General features: G+C 40.4%; 1 protein-coding gene across 1 annotated transcript in view; it reads right to left on the bottom strand.

Annotated features, from left to right (window-relative positions):
- Positions 1-12,462, bottom strand: part of PCCB (propionyl-CoA carboxylase subunit beta) — an 85,122-nt gene that overhangs the window by 42,497 nt on the left and 30,163 nt on the right. Inside the window, exons 6-9 of the mRNA XM_039489285.1 lie at positions 10,382-10,492; positions 6,096-6,204; positions 4,083-4,203; positions 31-112 (exon numbers count right to left, since the gene is read on the bottom strand). Coding sequence (XP_039345219.1) covers positions 31-112; positions 4,083-4,203; positions 6,096-6,204; positions 10,382-10,492 — 423 coding nt within the window. The remainder of the gene's footprint in view (positions 1-30; positions 113-4,082; positions 4,204-6,095; positions 6,205-10,381; positions 10,493-12,462) is intronic.

Below are 12,462 nucleotides of genomic sequence, written 5' to 3'. Positions count from 1 at the left end.
TAAATACTTTCTTTAGAACAGAAGGCTTACCGAATGTACAATGTCGACCATATCATAGGCTTTAGTAGACTCCATTGGGACAACTGTGTCCAGTTCAGGAACCAAGCGATTACTTCAGACAAAATGCAAAGTAATTAAAAATGGCATGAGTATTCATAAAACCAGATTAATTTCCATACAGAAGACATACACCTGTAACTCCTCCCATTGGGGACTGCTTGACAAGACTCTATCTGGACGCTGGCATCTTCAGCCAAGCCTTCCCAATACAGAGGAAAAAAAAATAATTCCTTAGTTTTAACCTGGCAGACTTGTGCATTAAGACATAGAACAGCGGTGTGTGTGTGTGTGTGTGTTCTTGCAGGACTACAGGATCTGTACATCTTCCGTCTGCTGCAGGCTCTGCTGGCCACAGTAACACAGGAACCAACTGCTACCAAGAGATGGTAGGGTGGGGGGAGACAGAAAATAGTTTTTAAGGGAAAGGGGAGAAGCCTTCTCATTTTTGTCTCCCCAATCATAGAATCTCAGGGTTGGAAGGGACCTCAGGAGGTCATCTAGTCCAACCCCCTGCTCAAAGCAGGACCAAACCCAACTAAATCATCCCAGCCAGGGCTTTGTCAAGCCTGACCTTAAAAACCTCTAAGGAAGGAGATTCCACCACCTCCTTAGGTAACCCATTCCTGTTCTTCACCACCCTACTAGTGAAAAAGTTTTTCCTAATGTCCAACCTAAACCTCCCCCTTTGCAACTTGAGACCATTACTCCTTGTTCTGTCATCTTCTACCACTGAGAACAGTCTAGATCCATCCTCTTTGGAACCCCCTTTCAGATAGTTGAAAGCAGCTATCAAATCCCCCCTCATTCTTTTCTTCTGCAGGCTAAACAATCTCAGTTCCCTCAGCCTCTCCTCATAAGTCATGTGCTCCAGCCCCCTAATCATTTTTGTTGCCCTCCGCTGGACTCTCTCCAATTTATCTACATCCTTCTTGTAGTGTGGGGCCCAAAACTGGACACAATACTCCAAATGAGGCCTCACCAGTGCTGAGTAGAGGGGAATGATCACATCCCTCGATCTGCTGGAAATGCCCCTACTTATACAACCCAAAATGCCATTAGCCTTCTTGGCAACAAGGGCACACTGTTGACTCATATTCAGCTTTTCATCCACCGTAACCCCTAGGTCCTTTTCTGCAGAACTGCTGCCCAGCCATTCGGTGCCTAGTCTGTAGCAGTGGGTTGGACACAGTTGGAGGGCAGGAGGGGGAAGGGAGAGAATCACCAGTGAGGAAAAAGTTGCCTATAACCATACAAAGCTCCAGTCAACCTGTCTAAATTAAAATAAATATAATTACTGCTCTTTATATCAGCCCTAAAGCAGTGATGCAAATCCATGGGCTGACATCTTTCCTGTCTGAGTTATATGGGAGAGGTGGGAGGGATGGGGGACTTCTCTCCTTTGCTTTCTCCACTGGCCATAAAGTCTTTTACACAAGGGAGAATACATTTATTAATGGAATAAAACTGGCAGGAATATACAGTAAAATAGTTTGTCATGTGGCTGTTATAATATTTTACTCAAATGTTTCCCTAAAATCATTATCTAAAGAAATCCTTAATTTGAAGAAAGCAACTGATTTTAATTAAATCATGCTAAAAATAAAAGATATACATTTAACAGACTCAGAGATATCAACTGTCCAGAAAATGTTTGGGTATAAATGGCTACAAACATCTGCAAGATACTTGGGAATCCAATCTCAAGTAACCTAGAGGATCTGTACAATGGAAACATCAAACCATTACAGGAAATGCACAGAGCTCTGGAGTGCTGGAGGAATACCACAGTCTCTTGGTGAGAGAGAATAGCCATCAATAAAATGAACGTTTAGCCCAGGATACTGGTCTTGTTTCAAAGCCTTCTTCAAATCATAAAACTCCAGCAGTTATCCAGAGGATGCTGTTAGAATTATACAAGTAAGAGAAGGCTGAGAATGGGTGCAGCTACTTTACACAGACCCACTACGCAGAGTGGACTAGCTGCTCCAAATATAACCTGGTACTATCAAAAAAGCCAACTGTAGGCAGTTGTTGGTTGGTTGGGACACTCTAATCCAGGCAAATACTAGTTTTTATTGAACAAGAAAACTGCAGTAATATTTCTAGGTTATTAAGGATTAATAAAATTACACCTCCAGAATCTGTAGGCACCCTTTGGCAAGGGCCTCTATAATGGGGTCTATAAACCTCATACTGAGCGTAGACAGAGGGGGAGGACAGTTCCTCCTGTTTACAAGCAAGCAGCTTGATCACATCCCCCACGCAGCTGCCAGAACTGCCAATCATGGAAGCAGGCACCCACAGCTGCAACCAACAGAGTAAACAGGACCTGCTATAAAGGGGAGAGTACAGAGAAGGAAAGGGAGGCAGAAAGGCCAAGGATAACAAAGAAAACAGCCAGGAGAGTAAGAGAGACTGCTAGCCCTACAACTGAAGGGCTGAAAGACTTAACTGGGTTAAGGGTCCAGTAATGGACCTGATTGAGGATAAACTAAGGAAGGTCAGTGAAGATCAGCAGAGGCGCCTCGAAAGACCAAGAGGCAGTGACAGCCTTCTTTTGGGTTTTGCCTATAGTCCAGACTTTAACACAAACAATGAACTAGAGTTTTCAGAGTGGAAGAGAAATGGAATATTCACGGCTGACCAATTGTTTACTGAAGAGAGTCTTCTAACTCCTTCAGTAAACAACACCAATTTTTATTGGCCTGCTTTCCCATGGGACGAGTACTTTCAACCTAGGAATTATGGCCCTAATCAAAGCTAGTCAATTGGAGCTTTGTTACTGACTTAAATGAGGATAGAATAAAACCCTATATTTCTCAGCACTGTAAATAAACTCATTTATAGAGGAAACTAATTTCAATAGCTTCTGGACTAAAAGGAAACAACTATAACTCATAATTCACATCAGTATTTACTGACAATTTTTCTGGCAAGAAAATATCCGTATATGAGATATAACAGGACAAGGATTTAGGCAGACATATTACCTCAGAGAAAGTAGCTTAGATTTGGGGGAAAAAGAGCAGCGCTCTTGATTCATAACACTATATGAGAAAAATCATTAAGATGTTGGTTTAAGTATCCACTGAATAAGTATTAAAAAATATGGATAGTAAGAAACATTGGAAAAATTTGTGGTGAAAAAAGGTTATTTTATGCATACATGTTGGACATGTCAAATTATTAGAGCACCGAGATGCAGTTCATAATCTCATATTACAAACTATTGAACATTTATTACACAGAGATCCTGTGAAAACAACGAGTCCTTGTGGCACCTTAGAGACTAACACATTTATTTGGGCATCCTGTAGTAATCCTTCTGAGGCTTGCTAGTGGAAATGGATTCCAGTCAAGGAAATAGAGAATTAATCTCTCATCTCTTAGTAGCTGCAAGATTATTGATAGCCTCTCACAGAAAAAAAATAAATTGCCCAATATTAGAGTAATTGTTAAAAAAAACAAACAAAACCCACATGGGATGCTACTGATATGGAAAATTTACTCATCGAGTTCATACATGGCAAAAGACTACAAACATAACATTTGACAAATTTCTCAGAATATTAATCAGTATCATAGACTCTCTTGGTTTGTTAATATCAGACAAGGCAGAAATGTCCTCCTGTTTAAGAAAATACATCATCCTGGAGATATTGTTTTTGGGTAAGGAGGTTTGTCCTATAACTTATTCCTGCCTCACAGGAACACAGGATGAATCTCTAAACAGTGACTGGTAAGTTCATTTTTGTAATGGTTAATACTGTATTTCTGGTAGCTATGGGACAATGATTTATAAAACTGCTAAACAAAGTACATATATATAAAACTTCCTAACCAAAGAGCTAACAAAACATGTGCACACACACATGTTGGAAGAGGGAATTAATCAGTGAAGAAGGCGAAAATCAGAAGTCTAGCTGCAAGATGCTCATTTCCTTGTATTCACACGGTCAGAAAAAACATATGACATTAAACTGACAACAACGTGAAATATCATGTGCAAGCCCCTCACTTACCTAGGATCATGGCATTTGCGAACAGGGGCTGGATCACGATTACTGAGAGGTAGGTAATTAAAGAACTCCCTGAGATTGAGCAAAGCATCTACATCATTCTCAAAGGCTCTGTGTGCGACCCCTGGAGAAAAAAGCCAAAATAATACTACTTTACAAGGGCTCCATTTGGATTTTTTAACACATCAATAAAGCCATCAACCGTATCAAGATTTTTGAAGCCAGCAGAGCCATCAAGTTTTAAACTCCAGTAAGGTTGAAGAGTCTGAGAAGCATCTAAGTATGTCAATCTTCCTTCCTTGACAGCTCTGGATCACGCTCCTTATTTTTTTGTTTTAAAAAATAGCTTTACTACTTTTTGCAGCTCATTGTGGTTGGATACCAGGATGTTGTATTAGGCCCAAATGAAGGTTACTCACCTGTAACCAGAGTTCTTTTGAGATGGACTCTGCATATACACTCATGCCAGGCTTTGACCAGAACAGCTTGAATGGTAGAACTCTTGCTAGCAGTGCCCACTGTCGCACTCGTGCACTTTCCTCAGACCTCCTCATAGTGAATACAGATCATTGCAAGCAAGGGTATAAAAGGGGCATGAGTGCTCCATTCCCCCGCAGTTCCTTCCCTTCTTTAATTCCAGGTCCTTTAGTAAGCAGGACTCTGAGGAAGTGGGGAAAGGTAGGTGTGGAAGTGTGAATATGTAGAGTTCATCTTGAACTCCAGTTATAGGTATGTAACCTGTATTTCATCATCAAGTGTCCTCTGCATATTCCTACTCATGGGAAAGACTAATGAGGTGTGGAGAAAGTGGTCCATTCTCAGAGAGCAATTGATATTGCTCCTCACTCTTCATTGGTGTATTTAATGCCTAGATACTACAGCGATGGATGCAGTAGAAATGGTTAAGTAGATAGATTCTTAAAGGTCTGCAGTGATACCCATAGAGACCCCTTTCCTCATATTCCATGCATACCACATTCCCTCCTTCCTATGATTAACATTCCTCTTCTTCTGCAAATGGACAGCCTACTCTGATCTGGCCTTTATGAAGTCTACAAGGCCATGAGGCCTGTCTGGGCCCATTCAGGGATGCAGTGTGTTCACATAGACTTAACTTTTAATAAGTAAATGATTGACCAAACCAACTCCACTAAATTAGCTAAAGACACCAGTCCTCACAGAGGCCAACAGAATAAGACAGTTTTGGAGCTATGCCAAGTCTTTTCTGAGATACGATGAGCCAGAAAAAAGGGTTCTGAGACGTGACAATTTCTAAGAATGGATAATTTTATTAAAATATTAATAACCACACCTCCAAAAATCACTTTGTCCAACATCCCCTTAGCTTCCCCTAAAATACCTACTCTAGCATTGTCTCACACAGACATTTTCACATAGGTTTAATTCAGTTTTCTCAAAGCTAGAAAGGAGGACAAAATTAAGCTTAAAATGAAGAACTAGCTTCAACTATGGCAACATTTCTTTCTTTCAACAAAAAAGTAAACTTTCACAGCCATACAACTCACTAGTCAGATTTTGTTTAGTCTTTTTTTTAAGTCATCTCCAAGACAAGAAGTTGCATAGGTAACTTTGTTCCAAAAGAGGAAGAGAAGCATTAGAAGAGAATGAAAAAGGAATGCTGGAAAGGGATGGCAAATTCAGCCACAGGTTTGTTACCATAATGAAGTAAAACACTCTATAATCTTGAGTTAAAATGACTTAAAAGACGTGAAAATATATATGAACTCCCTCTCATATGTGAAAGGATCATATTATTCTTGCTTAAAACCTTCAATGCATGTCTAGTAGTTGTTATTCCATGGATATACTACAAAGTGCAAAAATAACTACTGCTATTCAGTGCCCAAAATCCAATACCCCAAACCCCATAACCTTTAATGAAGAATTTCACATGGAGGCCCCTAGTGAGAAAAAGTAGTTCTAACATCTACTGCTGATTTGTTCAGTTTGGAAAACTGGATCATATGCTAACTATGTAAAATAATCAGCTCTCACCTGATACTGCAGTGTGTGTCTTTGCTCCCCCAAGCTGTTCCTGGGTAACATCTTCATTGGTAACCGACTTGACTACATCAGGGCCAGTGATGAACAGATAGGATGTGTCCTGAAAAAGTAGATTGTGAAGTGTGAGTTCCAAGCTGCAACAGCACTTCACTGATTTAAAAAAAAAAAAAAAAAAAGGTGATTTTCCTCCTCTCTCGCACTTTCCTTAAAGGGATATGAAAAAAGGTAAAACACAGAAGAAATTTCTTCAAGGTCCCATTTTTTTTTAGAGTCAAGATTAATTAAGCAACATATTTAATTGAAAAGCCCCAGAAAATGTAATAATTTCCCACAGATTGTGTGTTGTTAATTTGGATAGGGTCCTCTGCATTCTTCATTAAAGACAGAGAATAAAGCCTGAGACTGAATCCCTGGCTTTAAGTAAAAAACAAAACCCAACCCTAATCCAAAGGCTTGGCTTTTCAGTGCCTCTACAGTTTTGGCATTTCCCCACATCTTTTATTTTTGATTTATTGACCTGTCTACACAATTTCTTTCTCAACTTATGCAGAAAAATAATTTGGGACAAAAGTTCATTCTGGTTTACACACAATTGCATCAACAGTGCAATGATTTTATATCCCAAACTAAGCAAAATAAAACCTTGTCAGTAATAGACTAGATTTTGGAAGAGTAAAATACCTGCTTTTTCTGTGCAAGCCACACAAAAGTTTCAACTAGGAAAACTGCCTAATTGTGTATGTGTATAGCCATTGTATGGTCAAATGCACAAAGCACACTAACGGAATGGACATGGTCCTGGCCCTCCCCAGATAAGGTGGGAAGGGATGGGATGGGGAGAATGTGGGCGTCCTGGGCTAGGGACAGCATCATGTGGGGGGTGGTCACAGGGGTTACTCCCCTGACTCCCAGCTTCTCCCCACCACCAAAATTTCCCCACTAGTTGCTGTACCCGGCCCAGGATGTTAACCGGGACGATGTTAAGTGAGGAGTTACTGTATATGATGGAAACTTGGAAGTTCTTAAAAAGTTCCTTCTTGGTTTTTTTAAATGTAAAAATACTCAGGACTTGTTTCCCTTAGAAGAATTGGTACAAGTGATTGAGAGGGGAAATTATTGTTATTTAGACTGTTTAAACCTCTGAATCATATAGCTATTTTAGGGGGAAAAACAACTATTTGAGAGAAAAAACTTTAAGATTCAGCATCCCAACCCCTTTATTTAAGGGCTGCAAAAGCTCTCAATCTACATCCAACAGACCCAAGGAAGATAGTATATTTCCAATGCAAAAAATAAGCATAAAACTGCTTTTTGGGGAAAATATTAAAGTGTTCTTTATTTAAAATATGGCATAAGGCCATTGCTAGCAGCTCTTATATGAATGAAGTTTCTGTAGGGGATTCTAGTTCCTAAGGGTTCCAAAGATGAAAGCACATCCATGATTCTAAATCTAGATGAGATTGCTCCATGTTATCAACAGATGCTGCATTCTCTCTGTGGTGCTCTTTCGGGGTGCCCAAGACTGTGATTAACTTTGTTACCCCTCTGCCTCCAGCATGAGACTTGATGGTGCTTAACTGGGTGTCAGCTGCCTGACAACAGCCTGCTAGCCACCCAAGCAATGTCCTCAGGGCAATGCTAGCCCTCACTTTTCTTTGCAGGTTAACAGTAGGTGCATCCCAGTCCCTGATCTCCTTTGAAACATTCCCCTGTGATATCCAGCCATCAGTGGCTACTCACAGAAATACCAGGTTCGCTATTCATAGGGGACAGTGTACACACCAGGTTGTTTGATTCACTGACAATCAGCTCCCATATAGCATCACAGCTCTGAGATATGTTTGTTTTCACTATAAATCTAAGTTTGTCACAAAAGGCTACGATTTATGAGATCATAAGGATACTGGAAGCAGAAGGATGACATATAAAACAAAATTAATACATGCTTTTTAGAGACTAAATTTTAACATGCTGACCATCTGTCTAAAAGCAGTCTCATCTTGATGAATGATGAACCAAAGAAGGGTAATGTAATTAATGCAAATCAACTGGGCTTATGGAAAACAGATCCTGTTAAACTAACTTGACTTTTTTTTTTTAAATGAGGTTACATGTTTGGTTGATAAAGATAACAGCATTGATGTAATATACTTAGCTTTCTGCAAGGCATTTGACTAGGTACTGCATGGCATTTTGATTAAAAAATGAACATGGTACACTGTAAAATGATTATAAACTGATTAACTGATAGGTCTCAAAATCTAATTGTAAATGGGGAACTGTCATCAATCAGGGTATGTTTTCAATGGGGTCCCACAAGGATTGGTCCTTGGCACTACACTATTTAACATTTTTAATCAATGAACTGGAAGAAAATATTCACTGATGAAGTTTACAGATGAGACAGAAATGGGGAGAGTGGTAAATAATGAAGAGGACAGGTCACTGACAGAGTTTCATCTGGATCACTTGGTAAACTGGGCGCAAGCAAACGATATGCATTTTATTACAGCTAAATGTATATATACAGTAGAACCTAAGAGTTATGAGCACCTTGGGAATGGAGGTTGTTCACACTCTGAAATGTTTGTAATTCTGAACAAAACGTTATGGTTATTCTTTCAAAAGTTTACAACTGAACATTGACTTAATACAGCATTGAAACTTTACTATTCAGAAGAAAAATGCTGCTTTTAACCATCTTATTTTAAAATCAAACAAGTGCAGGAATCGTTTCATTTCCTTGTCAAATATATTTTTTTAAATGTAATCCTTTTTTTTATTTATTTTTTTTTTTTAGTAGTTTACATTTAACACAGTACTGTATTATTATTATTTTTGGTCTCTACTGCTGCCTGATTGTGTGCTTCTGATTCCAAATGAGGCGTGTGGTTGACTGGTTCAGTTTGTGACTCTGAGGTTCTACTGTATATATTTAGGAACAAAGACTACAGGCCACACTTACAGGATGGGGGATGCTATCCTGGGAAGAAGTGACTCAAACAGATTTGGAGGTCCTGGTGGATAATCAGCTGAACATGAGCTCCCACTGTGATGCTGTGACCAAACACCTAATAAGGCCCTGGGATACAAACAGGGAAAACTTAAAATAATCTCTCTACTCCTATTCATCTCTCTATTTGGACTGGTTCACTGCTGGAATACTGTGTCCAATTCAGGTGTCCACAATTCAAGAAGGATATTGATAAACTGGAGAAGCTTCAGAGAAGACCCATGAGAACGATTAAAGGATTAGAAAACATGCCTTCTAATGATAGACTCAAGGAGCTCAATCTATTTAGCTTAACAAAGAGAAGGTGAAGATGACTTGATTACAGTCTATATCTACATGAAGAATAAATATTTCATGACAGGCTCTTCAGTCTAGCAGAGAAAGGTCTAACACGATCCAATGACTGGAAGTTGAAGCTAGAGAAATTCAGATCGGAAACAAGTAGTATATTTTTTAAGTTGACAGTAATTAATCATGGGAACAATTTACCAAGGGTCATGGTGGATTCTCCATCACTAACAATTTTTAAATGAAAACTGGATGTTTATCTAAAACATCTGCTCTAGGAATTATTTTGGGGAAGTTCTATGGCCTGTGCTATACACGAGGTCAGACTAGGTGATCACAATGGTCCCTTTGGCCTTAGAATCTATGAATCTCACCCAAAACTTGCTTGCAGCATTTCCAACTAAGGCTGGTTGGGATCCCATTTTCATGATTGTAATAAAACTGTTACTTTCTCAGGTGCAGGATAAATGGGTGTTTTTTTGCCTTTCCCTCTCGACACGTTATTGTTTGTCCCCTGAGTCAAGACAACCTTTGTGGTTTATTCACTGGTGTGCTGACTGCATAGTGACTTCACATCCTCATGATGACTTTGTATGCAATCGGGGCTTCCATTGTGTTGGCTTACAATGCTTAATTTACATGTGAACCAGGGCAGACAGGTGAATATATCCTTTGTCTGTCAGAAACCTGTTTGTCAACTCTGCCTCAATTCAGACATTGAGGAACATATTTTATAGTTTTTTTCAACACACACATCCCTTCTTACACAGTATTTGTACATACATTTCACAATGCTATTAATGACCTGTGTGATTGTGGCTTTTATTAAAGACCTCACATGACACTCTTTATGGACAAATACTATGAAAGCAGTGTGCTAGGTGTAGTGAATTTGTCAGGCTTGTTAGGAGTTGCTGTTACAGAACAGTGAACCCTTTGCCAGTTGGCACTGAGGGGTTCTTAGGGTCACACTTACCTTCACCATGAATGTGAAATCTGTTAAAGCAGGCGAATAGACTGCTCCACCAGCACAGGGACCCATGATGAGGGAGATCTGTGGGATTACTCCTGAGCACAGAACATTTCTCTGCAAGAGAAAAGAAGCAACCAATTATAATAAAAGTCTCTTGATTCATAAATCCCTGAAAAAGCTTCTAATGGTCACATGTCAAAGGGAAGGAAAAAGCAAGACATAAGATTTAGAAAGATTCCAAAAGAATACCCAATGACAGGCAGGAGAGGAACATATATTTTCTCAAATACACTAAATTTTACAATAAAGAAATGAAAAGGGAGAATGCAGACAGCCTTTCTGGATGTGAGGAAGGGCTAAAGAGTTTTCTGTGTGCCATCCTTTCTTTTAAATCTGTCTCCTTGGCATGCAGGATCCACACACCTGTATTCTGGACAAAGCTCAACCCTTCATTATAGGACCAGCTGTTTTAGTCACTAGCAACCTTTCCCCGCTGACAACCTCTCCCTACACTACCACCGTACTGGCATCAATCCCTCCACCATAAGAACATAAGAAAGACCATACCGGGTCAGACCAAAGGTCCATCTAGCCCAGTATCTGTCTACTGACTGTGGCCAATGCCAGGTGCCCCAGAGGGAGTGAATCTAACAGGCAATGATCAAGTGATCTCTCTCCTGCCATCCCTCTCCATCCTCTGACGAACAGAGGCTAGGGACACCATTCTTACCCATTCTGGCTAATAGCCATTTATGGACTTAGCCACCATGAATTTATCCAGTCCCCTTTTAAACATTGTTATAGTCCTAGCCTTCACAACCTCCTCAGGTAAGGAGTTCCACAAGTTGACTGTGCGCTGCGTGAATAACTTCCTTTTATTTGTTTTAAACCTGCTGCCTATTAATTTCATTTGGTGACCCCTAGTTCTTGTATTATGGGAATAAGTACCCATAACCAAACCACATAAACCAAAACTTGTCACCTCCTCAAAAAGCATCAGCAATATTTTCATATTGGTATGGGGCACTAGCTGGGCTCTGCTGAAACACTTTCAGCAGAAACCCTTTGGGTTTCCACATTTCTCATTTTTTGCATGAGCACTAAAAGCCTAAAATCGAATGGGCATACGAGGTCTGCAGGAGGAGGCCCAACTCTGAGATACTGTATGAGGCCTTTCAAAGCAGGGCTCCTATCTGATAGTAAATCTATTGAAGGGCTGGATGAGTGGGTTATACTGGGTGGGGTATGGTGGCAGTAGACAGTGGAAAGCAATGTATGTATGTGGGTGGCGCAGGCTGTAGCTGCAGGTAACAGAAAAAGGAGGAAAAATTAAACAAAAAGAGGACACACTGAATCCTGCCACTCTAAGGCTACGTCTACACTACACAGCACTATCAGCAGAGTGTAGGGTATTTGTGGCTATATGCTGCAGTGAAAAGAAGGATGCATCCACACTACCGTGTGTCAGTGAAGAGCTCTGGCAAGGGGGAGGCAGAAAGGAAAGGCTTCAGCAGTTCTCCACTGCCAGAGCCTTTTCCCCGCTGCCTCCCCCTATCCAGAACCTTTCCCTTGCAGCAAGTCTTTCCCTGTGGTGGGGAAATGCTCCAGCGGAGGGGAGATACCAGAGTCATTCCCCCTGAAGGAGAAGGGCTACAGCAGTGGGGAGTTGGCAGAGCCTTTCCCACCAACGGCAATTCTTCTGGTCTTAGAAATAGAGACGTGCACCAACCCTGGACCCAGGGCAATCAGGAATCTCAGCACGTCAGTGGTTTTTAGTTACATTCAAATTCCTGTACTGATCATGGATTTAACACTGATAACTTATTGTTGATACCCACTTCTTCGGATGCAAGTAGTGGAAATTTCCAGGGACAGGTATATATAAGCAAGCAAGAAGCAAGCTAGAGATAACGAGGTTAGATCAATCAGGGAGGATGAGGCCCTGTTCTAGCAGTTGAGGTGTGAAAACCAAGGGAGGAGAAACTGGTTCTGTAACTGGCAAGCCATTCACAGTCTTTATTTAATCCTGAGCTGATGGTGTCAAATTTGCAGATGAACTGGAGCTCAGCAGTTTCTCTTTGAAG

Source organism: Mauremys reevesii, linkage group 9 (genome assembly GCF_016161935.1).
Source record: "Mauremys reevesii isolate NIE-2019 linkage group 9, ASM1616193v1, whole genome shotgun sequence".
In the NCBI taxonomy this organism is placed as follows: Eukaryota; Metazoa; Chordata; order Testudines; family Geoemydidae; genus Mauremys; species Mauremys reevesii.
Note: the sequence above shows the minus strand (reverse complement) of the source record. Positions and strands in the feature narration are given on the sequence as shown.